At 43.9% G+C, this 20,805-nt stretch overlaps 1 protein-coding gene across 1 annotated transcript in view; it reads left to right on the forward strand.

Annotated features, from left to right (window-relative positions):
• The window catches only part of kcnh5b (potassium voltage-gated channel, subfamily H (eag-related), member 5b), a 112,465-nt gene that overhangs the window by 20,325 nt on the left and 71,335 nt on the right, over positions 1-20,805 (forward strand). The window contains exons 3-6 of the mRNA XM_034562786.1: positions 3,535-3,641; positions 5,367-5,495; positions 13,186-13,301; positions 19,030-19,422. Of these exons, the coding sequence (XP_034418677.1) occupies positions 3,535-3,641; positions 5,367-5,495; positions 13,186-13,301; positions 19,030-19,422 (745 nt within the window). The remainder of the gene's footprint in view (positions 1-3,534; positions 3,642-5,366; positions 5,496-13,185; positions 13,302-19,029; positions 19,423-20,805) is intronic.

Raw genomic sequence — 20,805 nt, forward strand, 5'->3', positions numbered from 1 at the left:
TGTATTGCTCCTTTAATATTAAAAAAAATCCAAGTGAACCTTTTGTAATGGAACTGTCTCATTGCGTCACCGTGCCATCAGAAAAGATACGACAATTCAGATGCTTTATTCAATAAAGAGACTTTAGCAACAAACAAAACCACCAACAGCTGGTTAAAGGCAACAAAACCAACAACAGTTGGGCAAAGGCAACAAAACCACCAACAGCTGGTTAAAGGCAACAAAACCACCAACAGTTGGGTAAAGGCAAAAAAACCTGTTGCCTTTACCCAACTGTTGGTGGTTGTGTTGCCTTTAACCAGCTGTTGGTGGTTTTGTTGCCTTTAACCAACTGTTGGTGGTTTTGTTGCCTTTAACCAGCTGTTGGTGGTTTTGTTGCCTTTACCAAGCTGTTGGTGGTTTTGTTGCATTTAACCAACTGTTGGTGGTTTTGTTGCCTTTAACCAGCTGTTGGTGGTTTTGTTGCCTTTACCCAGCTGTTGGTGGTTTTGTTGCCTTTAACCAGCTGTTGGTGGTTTTATTGCCTTTACCCAGCTGTTGCTGGTTTTGTTGCCTTTAACCAACTGTTGGTGGTTTTGTTGCCTTTAACCAACTGTTGGTGGTTTTGTTGCCTTTAACCAGCTGTTGGTGGTTTTGTTTCCTTTAACCAGCTGTTGGTGGTTTTGTTGCCTTTAACCAACTGTTGGTGGTTTTGTTGCCTTTAACCAACTGTTGGTGGTTTTGTTGCCTTTAACCAGCTGTTGGTGGTTTTGTTGCCTTTAACCAGCTGTTGGTGGTTTTGTTGCCTTTACCCAGCTGTTGGTGGTTTTGTTGCCTTTAACCAGCTGTTGTTGGTTTTGTTGCCTTTACCCAACTGTTGGTGGTTTTGTTGCCTTTAACCAGCTGTTGTTGGTTTTGTTGCCTTTACCCAACTGTTGGTGGTTTTGTTGCCTTTAACCAGCTGTTGGTGGTTTTGTTGCCTTTACCCAGCTGTTGGTGGTTTTGTTGCCTTTACCCAGCTGTTGGTGGTTTTGTTGCCTTTACCCAGCTGTTGGTGGTTTTGTTGCCTTTAACCAGCTGTTGGTGGTTTTGTTGCCTTTACCCAGCTGTTGGTGGTTTTGTTGCCTTTACCCAGCTGTTGGTGGTTTTGTTGCCTTTAACCAGCTGTTGGTGGTTTTGTTGCCTTTAACCAGCTGTTGGTGGTTTTGTTGCCTTTACCCAGCTGTTGGTGGTTTTGTTGCCTTTAACCAGCTGTTGGTGGTTTTGTTGCCTTTACCCAACTGTTGGTGGTTTTGTTGCCTTTACCCAGCTGTTGGTGGTTTTGTTGCCTTTACCCAACTGTTGGTGGTTTTGTTGCCTTTAACCAGCTGTTGGTGGTTTTGTTGCCTTTACCCAGCTGTTGGTGGTTTTGTTGCCTTTACCCAGCTGTTGGTGGTTTTGTTGCCTTTACCCAACTGTTGGTGGTTTTGTTGCCTTTAACCAGCTGTTGGTGGTTTTGTTGCCTTTAACCAGCTGTTGTTGGTTTTGTTGCCTTTAACCAGCTGTTGGTGGTTTTTTTGCCTTTACCCAACTGTTGGTGGTTTTTTTGCCTTTACCCAACTGTTGGTGGTTTTGTTGCCTTTAACCAGCTGTTGGTGGTTTTGTTGCCTTTAACCAGCTGTTGTTGGTTTTGTTGCCTTTGCCCAACTGTTGTTGGTTTTGTTGCCTTTAACCAGCTGTTGGTGGTTTTGTTTGTTGCTAAAGTCTCTTTATTGAATAAAGCATCTGAATTGTCGTATCTTTTCTGATGGCACGGTGACGCAATGAGACAGTTCCATTACAAAAGGTTCACTTGGATTTTTTTTAATATTAAAGGAGCAATACAGTTTAAACCAACTGGTCCAATGAATATTTAAGGCGAGACACGCACAATGTTTTTCACGCACTTTCACGTCTATTTTCCTTCCATAGCATTTCATCTTTCAGACTAGAGGAAATACATTATTCAAAATGCACATTAAGCTGCTTATTTTACTACTTTGTCTGTTTGCGTCTGTCGATTTCTCCTAAATTCACCAAAAGACAACATTAGATAACATCTCATTTGTATATTTAAACATAACACTTCAGAAAACTCGTAATACAAAAAATAATCATCTTAATGTCAGAAAGTAACTGTTGAAGTTTCATGTGGATATCTATTAGATAATTTACTTACCATATTCTCCTGTGTCGTCAACAAACATCTCTTTAAAAAATAAAACATTCTCAGACTGATCCATAAATCTCCACTTCAGCAGCTCTTACATCCACCAAACTTTACACTTTCATTCATAAATATATTATGAAGCTTTCTACACAGGGGGTTGTTTATATATCATTCACAGCCTGATTTATACAACATTGTATGACAAAAGAAATGAGGAAAACATTTATGAACAAAGTTAACCTGTGGGTGTAAGATGTTTCATGAGGATGCTGTTGTTTTAGTTTGGTTACTTTAGAGTGAATATTGTAATTCTAGCTATCCGTCTCAAGTGTAGCTGCCATTTTGTGAAAGAACAGAGATTAAGCTGTTTTAGGAATATGAGAGAAAATTAGAAATATCTCAGGTAATACTTTAAATACTGATGTTGAGGTAGAATAAGTATGTACTACCTCCTGTGGATCTCTTCCTCTGTACATTATTGATCTCTACAAATAAGCTCATTGCAGTAAAGTCCTTGCTCAGGAAAAAGCATTGAATCACTCTGATTATTTATCCCTCTTTTTAGAGGTGTAACACAAGCTAGCACATGTTTATTTAAGTACAATGTCACACTTATACTACAATAAAGAATCTGGTGAAGTTTCATGGTAATATTTATTAGTTACATCACCCTATTCACGAGTAGTGTCTCCACTTAAAGGCCAATAATAGTGGTATAAATACATCTGTAACTGCATTATGAGAAACCCTTTAAAGGGGAGGAACCCTGTAAGGGGGAGAAACCCTTTAAATGGGAGAAACCCTTTAGAAACCCGAACCCTGTAAGGGGGAGAAACCCTTTAAATGGGAGAAACCCTTTAGAAACCCTTTAAAGGGGAGGAACCCTTTAAAGGGGAGGAACCCTTTAAAGGGGAGGAACCCTGTAAGGGGGAGGAACCCTTTAAAGGGGAGGAACCCTTTAAAGGGGAGAAACCCATTTAACGGCCGTGTGAGTTACAAACACATGGTTATATTAGCAGAGAGATTATCCCTAATAATGACTCCAGTTTAGGCTTTTCCAGAGGGTCTCTGGTCATTAAAACCTGTGTGTGTGTGTGTGTGTTTGAAGACACTGGCTGTTGGGTAGAAAGTAATCACGCAGACTAAATATACATTAGCGCAGATTAAAACGTCCTCGGCCCTTTAAGGAATAATTACAGCCATGCCGGGAAAACACCGGCTGCAGCATCAATGAACTTCAGGGGAACACAACAGATCGACAAGGCCGCTCCAAACACATGTGATATACTGTAACACGGAGGGGGGGGGGGGGGTCAAAGGTCAGCGCAGTATTGACCGCAGCTGTTTCTCCTGTTTCCCGTTTCTAGTTTCATGTACGGAGAGCTGACGGACAAGAAGAGCATCGACAACGTCAGACAGACGTTCGACAACTACGAGTCCGACTGCTTCGAGATCCTGCTCTACCGAAAGAACAGTGAGTGCTCCAGGGTCACTTTTTAGGAGCGTTACAATGTCCGATTGTTATTTTAAGTTTATTCTTTTCATGCGCTTACGGCTATCTTTCTTCCATAACGCGTACTCTTTCAGATTAGTGGAAAGAAAACATCCCAAATACAAAATGTAGGTGTTTTATTTGACTACTTTATGAAGTGTAACTTCAACCGGCCAAGAAGGTGGAGGAATAGATGTGTGATGAAGGGAGCTGTGGAGGAGCACAACAGAAATAGTCCTAAATGCTCCCGTCTCCCAAGAGGGAGCACCTACGAGAGCTCAATGCGAGGGAGGAACAAGTACAAAGATCCATATTCAAAGGAATCAGCTCCTATGGAGGCTGCAGGATATGTAAAGGAGACTCGTGTCCACAGAACCTTCTCTTGAAATTGTGTGAGGAGGTAATGAAGTCACACAAACCCCCTCGGCTGGTTGGACGTTCTTGTGTGCAGAAAGAACAGCGAGTTCCCGAAAATAGAGATGACCTTAACAATAAGGCAGTTTATACCACTTCTGTTTTATATACTACAGTTGTGTTCATGGACGGGGATCAGATTGTTCTTTTTGGAGATTAGCGGGTTCATCAAGTGACACGGTTGTGCTCAGGACGACGGCTGCTCGTGCATCATGTCCTCAAAATGTCACCTAACGTTTAATTAAACAGGTTTGAATAGGATTCATAAGCCGTGTACCAATTCCAAACCACACAGTAATTCTCAGCAAACTTTGTGCTCATGCAGGGAAAGTGACAGCTACAAAAAAAGAAAAGAAATACTAGATTTCTGATAGTATATCATATATATATATATATACAGTAACAAATATATATATATATATATTTGTTTATTTATATATATAGTATATATATTTATTTAATTTATATATATATATATTTTTTATATATATATATATATATATATATATATATATATATATATAGTTAATCAATTAAATGCATTATTATTTTTTGCCTCAACTGCTTGTTCAAAATATTTCTTGTTACTTTTAAATAACAATGCCAAATGTTATCTTTGTTTTGCCAAAATATTACATACAAAAATGTAGATTCTTCAAATGTTGTTTTCTTCTCCAATGACACCGTGACAACGTGTTGCTCAGAGCCATAACTGAAAACACCTGTGTGGGTGTTTTATGATGTTTAATCCACAGTGACATCTGTACTAAACCGTTAAGTGCATTGGTTTCTTGTATATTTACTGCATAAACAAAACACTGTAAAAAAACGAGTCTATGCAGTCCATACTGATGCACTTAAAAATATATATATATTTTTCAATATTTGGTTTATGATATGCTCATTTAGCCGTCTCAAAAAATATTTTTTTCTGGAAGAACCTTACATTTTGGAACAGATTGGAATCACAGTGCCGATACACAGGTCCATGTCCCTCATGTTAACGTGGTGCGATGGGGTCTGGCCGGCCTCGGCCTGCGCTCTCTGAGTGCCCTTCTATATTAAAGACGTGTGTTGTAATATTGTCTCATGTCTGTGGAGCAGTTTATTCTCATGCAAGATGGCGACGGCTAAATCTCCAAACTCGAGACCATAAACTCATGACGTCACTTTTTTTTTACTGTTTGTCGGACAAAACAATTCTCTCTCTAACAAAAATAATTTAAAAAAACATGTTGACAGACCTTTATGAGGAGGACGCACACATCTAAGGTTCCTCTGCTGTCTCCGCAGGAAGCCCCGTGTGGTTCTACATGCAAGTGGCTCCCATCAGGAACGAGAACGACAAGGTGGTTCTGTTCCTCTGCACGTTTAAGGACATCACTCTCTTCAAGCAGCCCATCGAAGACGAAACCACCAAAGGTGAGCGTTTCCCTGGTGATTCACAGGGGGATTTTTTTTTTTTTTAAAGGAGAGAGAAGTCTTTTTTTTTTTTTTTGAAGAACCTGATGTTCAGAGAACATGATGTGCAGCTCAGTGTCAGAGCCACCAGAGAAGAGGATGTTTCTATGTTTTATCATTCACCCGAGAGTATAGAGTTAGAGGAGAGACGACAGTTTGTGAGTGGAAACCAAATGAGTACAAGGCCGGTAATGTCATTCTGACGCCACGTATAATTACGTTTCTTCCTCCTCATGCGTCAACCTTGTTGTTCTTCCTCTCTCGTATCTTCCTCCCAGCGCGTTTGAGTTTTAGTGAAATATCTCGACAACTAGCGGATGGATTGTCATGGATGGAGCGTCGTGTAGTGGAGGGTAGGGTGCAGGGGTTATTCATGTAGTGGAGGGTAGGGTACAGGGGTTAGTCATGTAGTGGAGGGTAGGGTGCAGGGGTTAGTCATGTAGTGGAGGGTAGGGTACAGGGGTTAGTCATGTAGTGGAGGGTAGGGTACAGGGGTTAGTCATGTAGTGGAGGGTAGGGTGCAGGGGTTAGTCATGTAGTGGAGGGTAGGGTGCAGGGGTGAGTCATGTAGTGGAGGGTAGGGTGCAGGGGTTAGTCATGTAGTGGAGGGTAGGGTGCAGGGGTTAGTCATGTAGTGGAGGGTAGGGTACAGGGGTGAGTCATGTAGTGGAGGGTAGGGTGCAGGGCTTAGTCATGTAGTGGAGGGTAGGGTGCAGGGCTTAGTCATGTAGTGGAGGGTAGGGTGCAGGGGTTAGTCATGTAGTGGAGGGTAGGGTGCAGGGGTTAGTCATGTAGTGGAGGGTAGGGTGCAGGGGTTAGTCGTGTAGTGGAGGGTAGGGTGCAGGGGTTAGTCATGTAGTGGAGGGTAGGGTGCAGGGGTTAGTCATGTAGTGGAGGGTAGGGTGCAGGGGTTAGTCATGTAGTGGAGGGTAGGGTGCAGGGGTGAGTCATGTAGTGGAGGGTAGGGTGCAGGGGTTAGTCATGTAGTGGAGGGTAGGGTGCAGGGGTTAGTCATGTAGTGGAGGGTAGGGTGCAGGGGTTAGTCATGTAGTGGAGGGTAGGGTGCAGGGGTTAGTCATGTAGTGGAGGGTAAGGTGCAGGGGTTAGTCATGTAGTGGAGGGTAGGGTGCAGGGGTTAGTCATGTAGTGGAGGGTAGGGTGCAGGGGTTAGTCATGTAGTGGAGGGTAGGGTGCAGGGGTTAGCAGGTGATCATCGGGTGGGAGCCTGACGGATGTTCCAGAGGAGGGGTGTAGCAGCTAAGAAGGCCCAGTCACCCCAGGTCCGGCACTTGGTTAACACGCTGAAAGCACAGCTGTGTTTTGTATCCTTTTCATTCCCTTCATTCTCCTCCTTCGTCCCCTTCCCCTTTATGCTCTTCATCTCTTTCGTTTGAATCCTTACTCTTGCTACCTTTCCTTTTTCTTCCCCCTCTTCCTCTTCTGTGGCTGGATGGGAGAAAAAGAGCGAGTCAAGTCTTGTTTCCCATGCGATGCGGGAAAGTCTCATCTGTCAGGTTGTGTTTGAGGACGTGGGGACGCTGTCGGAATCACGGGATATGTGGGTGGCGGTGTTGTCCTCTGTGCCCTGACTGATGCACAGTGTCAGCTTCCTGCCCTGGGAGGCGTCCTCGGCGTCTCTGAGCGGGTGTGTTTGCCCTTTGACTAGGATCCCTCACCCTTCCCCCTTTTTAATGTACACACACACACACACACACACACACACGTATGTAACCACATGTGCACACATGCACCCAGTTGCAGAGACTTGCAGAGAGTTGTCGTATGATTTGTTTATTCCCTCATCACGCACTCAGTGACACGTGAATAACATTGGTTGAACATGCAATTAGAGCTTGAGTGGAACTAATATTGTCACATCAGTGCCGAGTTAACCGCTGCTTCTGCTGATGATGTGACAAACTTCAGATTTAGTTCTCTAATCGCCTGTAATTGGAATGGAGAAAAAAAATAAAACACTAGAGGTCTGCCGGTTCAGAGCAGCCGACAACATCCGGTTCTGAAAAGTGAAGCCAATGTTGAAGACATGTCCAATAAAGCTGCGTTCTTTCTCCTGACCACCAGGGGGCGACTCCTCTGGTTGTATAGAAGTCTATGCTTCATGTGTTAAAGCTGCATTCTTTCTCCTGACCACCAGGGGGTGACTCCTCTGGTTGTATAGAAGTCTATGCTTCATGTGTTAAAGCTGCAGTCTTCCTCCTGACCACCAGGGGGTGACTCCTCTGGTTGTATAGAAGTCTATGCGTCATGTGTTAAAGCTGCAGTCTTCCTCCTGACCACCAGGGGGCGACTCCTCTGGTTGTATAGAAGTCTATGCTTCATGTGTTAAAGCGCATTCTCTCTACTGACCACCAGGGGGCGACTCCTCTGGTTGTATAGAAGTCTATGCTTCATGTGTTAAAGCTGCATTCTTCCTCCTGACCACCAGGGGGTGACTCCTCTGGTTGTATAGAAGTCTATGCTTCATGTGTTGAAGCTGCATTCTCTTTATTGACCACCAGGGGGCGACTCCTCTGGTTGTATAGAAGTCTATGCTTCATGTGTTAAAGCTGCATTCTTCCTCCTGACCACCAGGGGGTGACTCCTCTGGTTGTATAGAAGTATATGCTTCAAACTGTTGTTTGTGCTTATGCACCGAACAGCATTTCGGAGTATCCGGCCTTCTTGGAGTCGGTGGGAGGGGTCCTGGAAAGGGCGCCGCCTGCCGACTCCATAGTTCTCCTGGGAGACTTCAACGCTCACGTGGGCAATGACAGAGAAACCTGGCGGGGCGTGATTGGGAGGAACGGCTTGCCCGATCTGAACCCGAATGGTGTTTTGTTGTTGGACTTCTGTGCTAGCCACAGTTTGTCCATAACGAACACCATGTTCGAACATAAGGTGGCTCATAAGTGTACCTGGTACCAGAACACCTTAGGCCGGAGATCAATGATCGACTTTGTAATCGTATCATCTGATCTGCGGCCGTATGTCTTGGACACTCGGGTGAAGAGAGGAGCAGAGCTGTCAACTGATCACCACCTGGTGGTGAGTTGGATCAGATGGCGGGGGACTCGGCTAGAGAGACCTGGCAAGCCCAAACGTGTAGTGAGGGTGAACTGGGAACGTCTGGCAGAGGATCCTGTCCGGGAGGTCTTCAACTCCCACCTCCGGAAGAACTTCTCACAAATCCAACAAATCTTCAATTGTAGCCGATAAGCATTGAAGAATAATATTATTATATTATAGCTAGACGTGCCGTGCTGAGCAGGTCGGGAGCGTCGGTTTGGTTCGAGAAGCATAATACATGCAAATGTCTCGATGCATCCGGACCTCCAGAGGAGTGAAATCAACCAAACATCTGCTCCGTGTGATGACCTCCTGACCTCCTGAACTTTGCTTTAACCTCCCAGCCAGAGCAGTAAGCCCACGTTTCCACCACTGCTACACGTTAAAGATCGCTGTAGAGGGATAGCTTTTGCAGAGCGTGCGTGTTAAAATGGCTGAAATGTCCGAGGTGCGTGCCGCCGTGCTGCTCCCGTTATTTTTAGCCCACTTCCATTGTGCTGCAGTCTGATAAGTCGAGCCTTCTTGCAGCAGCAGCGTTGCTCTTAACCGTGAATAATAACAAGAAGAAGGACCTCTTCTGTACTTGTCCTGCAGCTCCCCTTCACGCTCTTTGGTCCTCCTGTGCCGGTGGTTTGAGACCTGTCGGTACGTATCTACACCGGCGCCACCCGAGACAAGTTCCTCCGCCTCCCCGCCGTGATGAAAGTGCTTCTGGGTTTTCCGGTCAGACGGTCGTGCGTTAGGTTTACGGTGCTCTGTAATGCATGCACACGATACAGGGAATCATGCAGCCTGCGCTACTGCATAGGCGGTCGGAGAGAAGGCGCTTCAGCCCTTTGGCTTTATTAAATGGAGTAATGACTAATAAATAAGTCCTGTGTCGACTTTCTGCTCCGGTGAAAGTGAACCAGACTCGGCAGTTAGCATGTGTGGCTTTAAAGTGAAGAAACGAGCTTCGTTATCTACGTGAATGAAGACGCGTTTAAAAGCACATGCAGAGGTTTTACAGCTTTTCTCTGTCAAACGTTGGATAACTTTAGCATAACGGATCAAATAAATATTCAATATTCAAAGTAAAACAAGACTTTTTTTATTCTAGTGTTATAGATTTAAAGACACTACTCTCATTACGTTACAGGAAACATGGTTCTGTTATCAGATATAAACATTACAAATGAAACGCACGTTGATGTTTGACAAATAAAACTTTAATTTAGCCGAACAGTGGCACAAGTAGAGAAGAGTGACTCGGCTTTGTTCTTTATTATTGGGAACCAGAATTCTTGTGGGTCCCGCTGCACCACATCACCCCCGGTCCTTTTGAGGGTCTAGATTAAATCCATGGGTTCTAGGTAGAACCCGTACAAAAGGTGGAAAGGTTCTGGATAGAACCTCCAGAGAGGGTTCTGGGTGGAGATGTGTAAAGGTTCTCACAGAACCCTCACTATCCAGAACAGTTACACCTTTTTTTTTTTTTTTAAAGGTCCTATCTTTACAAAAGGTTCTACACGCAGGACACACGGGAGTGAACACATGAACACACAGGAGTGAACACACGGGAGTGAACACACAGGAGTGAACACACGGGAGTGAACACCTAGGACACACGGGAGTGAACACACAGGAGTGAACACACTGGAGTGAACACCTAGGACACACGGGAGTGAACGCACGGGAGTGAACGCACGGGAGTGAACGCACGGGAGTGAACGCACGGGAGTGAACACCTAGGACACACGGGAGTGAACGCACGGGAGTGAACACATGAACACACGGGAGTGAACGCACTGGAGTGAACACACGGGAGTGAACACATGAACACACGGGAGTGAACGCATGGGAGTGAACGCACGGGAGTGAACACACGGGAGTGAACACCTAGGACACACAGGAGTGAACACACAGGAGTGAACACACGGGAGTGAACACCTAGGACACACAGGAGTGAACACACGGGAGTGAACACCTAGGACACACAGGAGTGAACACACAGGAGTGAACACACGGGAGTGAACACCTAAGACACACGGGAGTGAACGCACAGGAGTGAACACATGAACACACAGGAGTGAACGCACTGGAATGAACACACAGGAGTGAACACACGGGAGTGAACACATGAACACACAGGAGTGAACGCATGGGAGTGAACGCACGGGAGTGAACACACGAGAGTGAACACATGAACACACGGGAGTGAACACACGGGAGTGAACACCTAGGACACACGGGAGTGAACGCACGGGAGTGAACACCTAGGACACACCGGAGTGAACGCACAGGAGTGAACGCACGGGAGTGAACGCACGGGAGTGAACGCACTGGAGTGAACACACTGGAGTGAACACACTGGAGTGAACACACGGGAGTGAACACACGGGAGTGAACACACAGGAGTGAACACACGGGATTGAACGCACGGGAGTGAACGCACGGGAGTGAACACACAGGACACACAGGAGTGAATGCACTGGAGTGAACACACGGGAGTGAACACACGGGAGTGAACACACGGGACACACAGGAGTGAACACATGAACACACGGGAGTGAACACACGGGAGTGAACACACGGGACACACAGGAGTGAACGCACGGGAGTGAACACACAGGACACACAGGAGTGAACGCACGGGAGACGCACGGGAGTGAACGCACTGGAGTGAACACACGGGAGTGAACACACGGGATTGAACGCACGGGAGTGAACACACAGGACACACAGGAGTGAACGCACGGGAGTGAACACACAGGACACACGGGAGTGAACACACGGGAGTGAACACACGGGAGTGAACACACGGGAGTGAACACACGGGACACACAGGAGTGAACACATGAACACACGGGAGTGAACACACGGGAGTGAACACACGGGACACACAGGAGTGAACACATGAACACACGGGAGTGAACACACGGGACACACAGGAGTGAACGCACGGGAGTGAACACGTGAACACACGGGAGTGAACGGTTCAGAGGAAAGTGTTCAGGGTTCAAAGCTCTTTACTCCCGTGACTGCTCTACTTCTGAGCTTCTCTCTGCCCGTTCAATCATTTAGATTTTATTTTTAGAGCAGCCGTCTTTTCAAACTTGTAACACAGGTGTGGCCAGAAAACGGGCCGTTATTATTTATTAGATTGACAATGATGATTTATGATGATGATGATGATGATGATGATGATGCTGTGACACACTGGACAGGAGGAAGAAACCCAAAGCATCTTTCCTCACAATGCTTGCAATGCATTTCCACTTCATTTATAATAGGCTTTATGTAAATAGCACTGTATGATAAAATGCTTATTGGCCTCCAATACGAGAGTATATTAATCACTCTGATATGAAAAAAATAAAGTTACAAGAAGAAACTTTTAATTAAAGGCAGAAAGTACAAGAACTTTTATCAGGATGCAAAATATAAAATGTACAGTCGGTTTGAAGAATTTAAGCCTAACGTATCCCTTTAAGGATTTTAGGCTCCTCGTTTCTAGTTAATTTCAGCAGATAAACATTTGTTTAATATTTAAATAAATAAAAACGTAGATTTTCTTGTTTGCGTTTAAAAGACGAGTGATGAGTCTGTTCTTAAACTTATTCGACTGCTCGTCATTTTCCTGACGCATAAGTGCATTATGGGTAAAAACAAACAAACAAACAGCTGACTTTCACCCAGGAGATGCCGTCTGTGTCCTGTGTGAAACCAACGGTCTTATGTAACGTTGCCTTTGTAACGCTTTTGTTAAATATTTAATACAAGTTTTACTGTTACTTACGTAACTCATAGGTTACGAGATAGAACTTTGGCATTTGTGAAGTTTTAAAGCTCACTTTATTTTATTTTTTTTCGTACTTGTCAAAGAAAAGAGTTGATGCACTAAATGCATCACGGAAACGCTTTTGCAGAATAAATTCTGAAGTAGTGAACATCTAACTCACACGACCGGTCAGCTGTTTTTTTTTTTTTAACGCTCGTCTTCGTCTCCGGACATTAAATAAAAATAGTAATTACAATTTTCCCAATTGAAAGATATTCTCTCTATTTTTCTCTCGGCCAAGACGACTCATTTAGTTTACAGAGCTCTTCTCATGCATGTGAGGTATTCGATGCAGCCGTGTGCCCAGAGAAAAGTACTTGTGAGCCCCGTTGACCAGCTCGCAGACATGTTACACAAGAGTTTGATACCTACAGACAGTAGCCTCCCCCCTGCACCCACAAGCGCTCTTTTTTTCTTACAAAACAAGCATATGCTAAATGTATAGGTCGTGTGGTATTGACATGAAGGTCGGACCACATGGGACAGAAACCCTGCAGCTGGTGGAGATGTAGATGTGTTCAAGGACACGTTCTGCGGGGTGGGTGTTTGCATTCACACCGTGTCGGGTTTATTGTAAATATGAACTACCGAGTGGGGACACACTTCCCTGCCAGTGGCAAGTGCAAATGGGAGCTGTGGGAATATTTAGTAACTCCGGTGCGTCCCCATTGGAGCGGTGACACGGGGAACCGTACCGGTGTTTGTGTGCAGAGGACTTGGTTGATGAATGTGGTGTGAACTGTGTTCAATGTCTCATTCCTGCAGGATGGACCAAGTTTGCGCGGCTGACACGGGCGCTCACCAACAACCGCAACACGCTGCCGAAGCTGGCTCCCATAGACAAGCCTGAAGTCAGCCACAAGCCCTCCAGACTGGCAGAGGTGAGGGCACGAAGACTCACACACAGCACGCACACATACACACACTCGCACTTACACATACAGAGCATGCACACGCACACATACACACACTTACACATACAGAGCATGCACACGCACACATACACACACTTACACATACAGAGCATGCACACGCACACATACACACACTTACACATACAGAGCATGCACACACACACTCACACATACAGAGCATGCACACACACACATACACACACTTACACATACAGAGCATGCACACGCACACATACACACACTTACACATACAGAGCATGCACACGCACACACACACTCACACATACAAAGCATGCACACGCACACACACACTTACACACACACTTACACATACAGAGCATGCACACGCACACACACTTACACATACAGAGCATGCACACGCACACACACACTTACACTTACAGAGCATGCACACGCACACACACTCGCACTTACACATACAGAGCATGCACACGCACACATACAGAGCATGCACACTCACACACACATACAGAGCATGCACACTCACACACACATACAGAGCATGCACACTCACACACACATACAGAGCATGCACACTCACACACACATACAGAGCATGCACACTCACACACACTCACACATACTTACTCTTTGACACCTCATACTGGGAATTATACTCGGGTCACTATAGAAACCAAGTATTTCTGCTTCATGACCGAGTTCACAGTTTTCTCTCACTAGTGAAACTCAAGGTCCACGAGCTGTCCAGAGCTTCCAGCTAGATCACAGCGTTACTACAGCATCACCGCATCGTTACTATAGTGTTACAGCATCGTTACTACAGCATCACCGCATCGTTACTATAGTGTTACTACAGCGTTACTACAGCGTTACTACAGCATCACCGCATCGTTACTATAGTGTTACAGCATCGTTACTACAGCGTTACTACAGCATCACCGCATCGTTACTATAGTGTTACAGCATCGTTACTACAGCGTTACTACAGCATCACCGCATCGTTACTATAGTGTTACAGCATCGTTACTACAGCATCACCGCATCGTTACTATAGTGTTACTACAGCGTTACTACAGCGTTACTACAGCATCACCGCATCGTTACTATAGTGTTACAGCATCGTTACTACAGCGTTACTACAGCATCACCGCATCGTTACTATAGTGTTACAGCATCGTTACTACAGCGTTACTACAGCGTTACTACAGCATCACCGCATCGTTACAATAGTGTTACAGCATCGTTACTACAGCGTTACTACAGCATCACCGCATCGTTACTATAGTGTTACTACATCGTTACTAGAGCGTTACTACAGCGTTACTACATCGTTACTACAGCATCACCGCATCGTTACTACAGCGTTACAGCATCGTTACTAGAGCGTTACTACATCGTTACTAGAGCGTTACTACATTGTTACTAGAGCGTTACTACATTGTTACTAGAGCGTTACTACATTGTTACTACAGCGTTACTAGAGCGTTACTACATTGTTACTACATTGTTACTACAGCATCACCGCATCGTTACTACAGCGTTACAGCATCGTTACTAGAGCGTTACTACATCGTTACTAGAGCGTTACTACATTGTTACTAGAGCGTTACTACATTGTTACTAGAGCGTTACTACATCGTTACTACAGCGTTACTGCAGCGTTACTAGAGCGTTACTAGAGCGTTACTACAGCGTTACTGCAGCGTTACTAGAGCGTTACTGCAGCGTTACTAGAGCGTTACGACAGCGTTACAGCATCGTTACTACAGCGTTACTAGAGCGTTACTACATTGTTATTAGTGTCACTACATTGTTACTACAGCGTTACTACATTGTTACTACAGCGCTATTACATCGTTACTACAGCGTTACTGCAGCGTTACTACATCGTTACCGCATCGTTGTTACAGGATCGTTACTACAGTGTTACGACAGTGTTATTGCAGCGTTACTAGAGCGTTACTAGAGCGTTACTTTACTAGAGCGTTACTTTACTAGAGCGTTACTACATTGTTACTACAGCGTTACTACAGCGTTACTAGAGCGCTATTACATCGTTACTACAGCGTTACTGCAGCATTACTAGAGCGTTACGACAGCGTTACTACATTGTTATTAGAGCGTTACTACATTGTTACTACAGCGTTACTACATTGTTACTACAGCGTTACTAAAGCGCTATTACATCGTTACTACAGTGTTACTGCAGCGTTACTACATCGTTACCGCATCGTTGTTACAGGATCGTTACTACAGTGTTACGACAGTGTTATTGCAGCGTTACTACAGTGTTATTGCAGCGTTACTACAGCGTTACTGCAGCATTGTTACAGCATCGTTACTACAGTGTTACTGCAGCGTTACAGCATCGTTGTTACACCGTTACTGCAGCGTTACTGCAGTGTTACACTCTTGTTTGCAGCCTCAGTTAACGGAACAGATTAAGATCAAGATATAGTAAACCAACACGGCACAATGTTTACAAAACAAGAGTTAAGATAAGTTCGTACCAATCCAAAATCTGATGACAAAGCATGAAGCATAACATAAGGTAGACTAGTAGCAATCTGCTAAAAGATATGTGTTTATTATCGTTTTTATGGTTCAGTTTCTAAAAAAAGCTAAAATAGGAAAACAACGTCCTAAACTTGCAGGATTGAGCTCCAAACTTGACTTCAGTGTTGCAGTCAATGAACAAGATACCAACAGTATTTTCGACAGGTGAGGTCACCCGGAAGCTAGCGCTGCACACACACACACACACACACACACACACACACACACACTGCAAACACGCCAACGTAGCAACTCTCTGCTCTGAACATCATTTCTGCACAAATAAATCCTCACATAAAACATTAAGTACCACATTGAAACCATTCTACCATCGGTGAGTTTTAAAGCATTCGCACGGATGCGGGCGCTTCAACATACTGTTGCACTGTTGTCAGACAGAACCACGCCCTCCATATACATCCATCCTCTACCCCACTTTCCTCCACTTCCACTTCCACTCACACGCCAACTTCCCCCGAAGCTGCAGAGCTTTCTCTTCCCGGGAGCGCCGTGCTCCCGGGGACTGCAGGCCGACATTAATATTTCATGTTCGTTGGGGGGATGGAAGCAGGCGGCCGTGGGCACTCTGAATGATTGTGACTGCAGATAGAAATTTAGAAAATGGAATTTGGTGTCTTTTTCTTTTCTTCTTCGCCCGCCTGTTTTATTCATGAACCTTTGAGTTGGAGGTGTGTCGCCTGTTAATCTGAATTTGTTTGAGTTTTTATCTCCGCTTACAACATTAAGGCGAGAAGTGAAAAAATATAATAATTTTTAAAGGCGTTCTTAAAGGGGATGAGGGGGAGGAGGAGAGGAGAGAGAGAGAAAGGAAAGATGCAAAATGAGGGAGGAAAGAAAATGTAAATAGGCACAGAGAGAGAGAGAGAGAGAGAGAGAGAGAGAGAGAGAGAGAGAGAGAGAGAGAGAGAGAGAGAGAGAGAGAGAGAGAGAGAGAGAGAGGGAGGGAGTGAAGGAGGAGGCAAAAGGAAAGAAGAGAAGGAAACCCTTGGAACCTGAAACATGTGTGGTTTGAAAGATTTCAAGAATTTTGACAATCAATTAAAAATAATATATCTTTTGACGTATATGTATGGACATCTTAAAGCACTGGACTCCTTTTTATACATTAAAAACACAAAATATAATAACTTATAATATAATAACTTGGTTTCTTCTATATTCAATAATTATTATTTCTATCTTTATAAGCATCATATAATAAATAAATGAAAAGGTAGCTATAAGCACAAGGATAAGTTTAAGTTTGTTGTTGTTGTGTTGACAAATATTACATTATATTATAATTATCTGTTTATATTCCTGTATCCTAACTAATAATAAAGACTACGGTCTAATTCTACTGTGAATTTTGCATTATCAGAATATATCAATTCAAATTAAGTTAAATGACATAAAACAGACTTGTGGCTGAAGTGAGGCGTCCATGTTTATTTAATCTTCAGTTTCCAGTTGTAATTAGTCCTCAGATATTGTTATGAGGGCTATTTACAAGTCAGACACTCATAACTGTAACAACCCCGAAATAATATACAACAGAACCTGAAGTTAAGAGGCGAGGAAGGGAACGTGTGCATGTAGTGAAGGAAAGAAGGAGGTAGGAGATGAGATGTGGAGGAAAGGAAGAGCAGAGTGTAAAGGCGTAATAAAGTTAAGCTGATGCACCCTCTTTTTTCCCAGCATGCTGCTGGATGGGAGAGTGTTGCGTAACATCAATAGATAAACGCAGGTGATCCATCGAAGGAGCAGCAGGCGTCTTCTGTCGAGTGTCGCACTCTTTTCTCTTCTTTCTCTTCTCGTGCCCCCACAATGCCGCTGGGCTCCCAATGTGAGCGGCGGTGCTGCTCCTTGACCAGGGCGCTGTTTGATTGACAGCTCTGATGATGTGGGGCCTGCTGTTGAGCCTCAGCTCCACATCAGAGTCCCACTGGAGGACTAAATGGGTTCAACAACCACAGATTAAATGAATCTGGAGGTTCGCCAACAAAAATGCTAACGGCAGCAGGAATGATAGTAATTATAGTTATATTATATATATATATATAATATATATATGTATATATATATATTATATATATATATATATATATATATATTATATTTGATATATTATATTATATTATATATATTATATATATTTTATATATTATATTATATATATATATATATATTAGTTATTTTATATATTATATATATTAGTTATATTATAAGTGTTATGACTAATAGCCAAACAACTTGTAGCAATATACTACAGTAGTACTACAGTAGTACTGTAGTATTACAGTACTACTACTGTACTACTACAGTAGTACTGTAGTAGTACTGTAATACTACAGTACTACTACAGTACTGTACTACTGTAGTACTGTAGTACTGTAGTACTACTGTAGTACAGTACTACTAGCTGTATGAGCAGTAACTCACTACTAGAAGTGGAAATAGTTTAAACATTATTTCAGTATTATCTAAAATAGTATTATCTGTTTTTAATTGTCAAACGCAGTTAAAATTAAAATAAGTACTACAGTAAAAGTACAGTAGCTGATATTTAAGATGAAACAAGTGTGATTTATAATCGTGTTTTATAAATTGCAGGTCGATGCAAACAAAGAATAAAGTTTTTTCAGGCCAGATTTATTCTCGATGCAGTTTCCGTCACACACAAACAAAAGAGATGAAAACAGAACTGGAGCGGAAAAAACATCACAAATTTTAATATACTTTTCTATCTATTTCCCCTGCTGCTGTCTGGCTACACACACACACACACACACACACACACACACACCGAGCAGCAGGTGAATGTGGCTAGACTGAAAGGAGTAGTCTTACTTTTTACCTGCATTTCATTTCTTTCACTTCTTAAAAAAACTTGAATTTTAATCTGATTTGAGCCAAAGATTGTTTATGAGCGAAGAGGAGCTTCACTCCGTAACACCAACGAAAAACCGTGAGTCTTGTTGTCCCGACAACTCCAACAGAGTGACAGGTCTTCCATCTACAGGATCTTTATTGATTTTAAACCTCAACTTTGATTATTTAGATCAAGTTAAATGATCTGTAGATACAAGAAAATGAGCATACTCTCGTCCATCTATCTATAATATATATTTTCGGTCCTGATTTTCATTCTCTCCAGGTTTTGCAGCTGAACTCCGACATCCTCCCGCAGTACAAGCAGGAGGCCCCCAAGACGCCCCCCCACATCATCCTGCACTACTGCACCTTCAAGACCACCTGGGACTGGGTCATCCTCATCCTCACCTTCTACACGGCCATCATGGTGCCCTACAACGTCTCCTTCAAGACCAAGCAGAACAACATCGTGTGGCTGGTGCTGGACAGCGTGGTGGACGTCATCTTCCTGGTGGACATCGTCCTCAACTTCCACACCACCTTCGTGGGGCCCGGCGGCGAGGTCATCTCCGACCCCAAGCTCATCCGCATGAACTACCTGAAGACCTGGTTCGTCATCGACCTGCTGTCCTGCCTGCCGTACGACATCATCAACGCCTTCGAGAACGTCGACGAGGTACGGTTGTGTTGGAAGATGGCGTTCTCTGCTCTGATTGGCTGGAGGGAAAGTGTGCATGTTTTCTGGTGGTGGAGGGGACAGTTCATCACATCAGCGTTGCAAGGCAAGTTTATTTGTAGAGCTCAAGGTGATTCACTTAAAACCATTAAACACAATGCAAAAGAAAAGAAGATTTAAAAACATTCATTTAAACATTAGAAGCTAAAAATAGAAGACAAGTTGCAGAGAGTTTAGGAGATATAATACAGTGATGAAGTGCAGACATGGATTATTATCCTTACATCTGGTTCAATTAATTGGGGGTCTCTGGGGGTCTCTGAGGGTCTAAGCAGACCTGCATGTGGACCATCATTTTTTAACTCTGCTTCTCCGTGTTTTAGTTCTGACTGTTGGACCAGGAGAGCTAGTTACGTTAGCTGCATCGCTAACGGCTAACGAACGACGATCCTGTTAAGTCACATGACGTTATTATCCTTAAATCTGGTTCAATTAAAGGCAACAGCCAACAGAAAAGTCTTCAAGGGTCCCTGGGGGACTCTGGGGGACTCTGGGGGTCTCTGAGAGTCTAAGCAGACCTGCAGCTTTCAGGAACTTTTTTCCAGACATGTGGACCAGAAAAAACTGAACTCTGCTTCTCCGTGTTTTAGTTCTGACTGTTCGAACAGGAGAGCTAGTTACGTTAGCCGCATCGCTAACGGCCAACGAACGACGGTCCTGTTCAGTTACACTACGATGCGTTCAGGCTCCGTTCGGTGAAAATGAGTATTGGGGCAAGTCAAGACGTTGCAGAATGAAGCGCGTCGTAGATACGAAGTGCCGATTATTGTCGTCTCAAGAGGGGATGAATCCCCGGGTTGTCGTGGCAACCTTTTCCAGCCGTCTGCCGATTGGTCCAGAGGAAATCCACCCAGAAAAGAACAATGCGTATTATAATAATAATAATATTATTAATAAAGTGTAACTGTGCAGAATCACAACCCACCCGACAGCCTCAGCTGTACTTTGTGTTTAAAGCCAGTTAGAAATAATGAAGTTATCTTTTAGTTTGTGTGTCCTGCTGCGTCTGTTTGTCTCGTTCCAGACACGACAGCAGGTGCCGTAATTAGCCAATAAGCTCATTAAGTTTACCGATTAATAATTTATAGTGCTCTTGTTTTTTAAACTGAGGGAACGGAGGACGTGGAAAGTAATCGGCACTCCTAACTTTGCAGTGTCGACCGGTTTTGCTTCATTATCGAAAGACTTTTAAAAGACAATTCCCATCAGAGGAAAATCATGTTTATGTATTTAAACCTGCTGGCATGGAGAACTGAACTGGGACCAGTGAATTGGGACCAGTGCCCTGATGATGGGACCAGTGCACTGATGGTGGGACCAGTG

This window comes from Cyclopterus lumpus, chromosome 22, assembly GCF_009769545.1.
Source record: "Cyclopterus lumpus isolate fCycLum1 chromosome 22, fCycLum1.pri, whole genome shotgun sequence".
NCBI classification, from domain to species: Eukaryota; Metazoa; Chordata; class Actinopteri; order Perciformes; family Cyclopteridae; genus Cyclopterus; species Cyclopterus lumpus.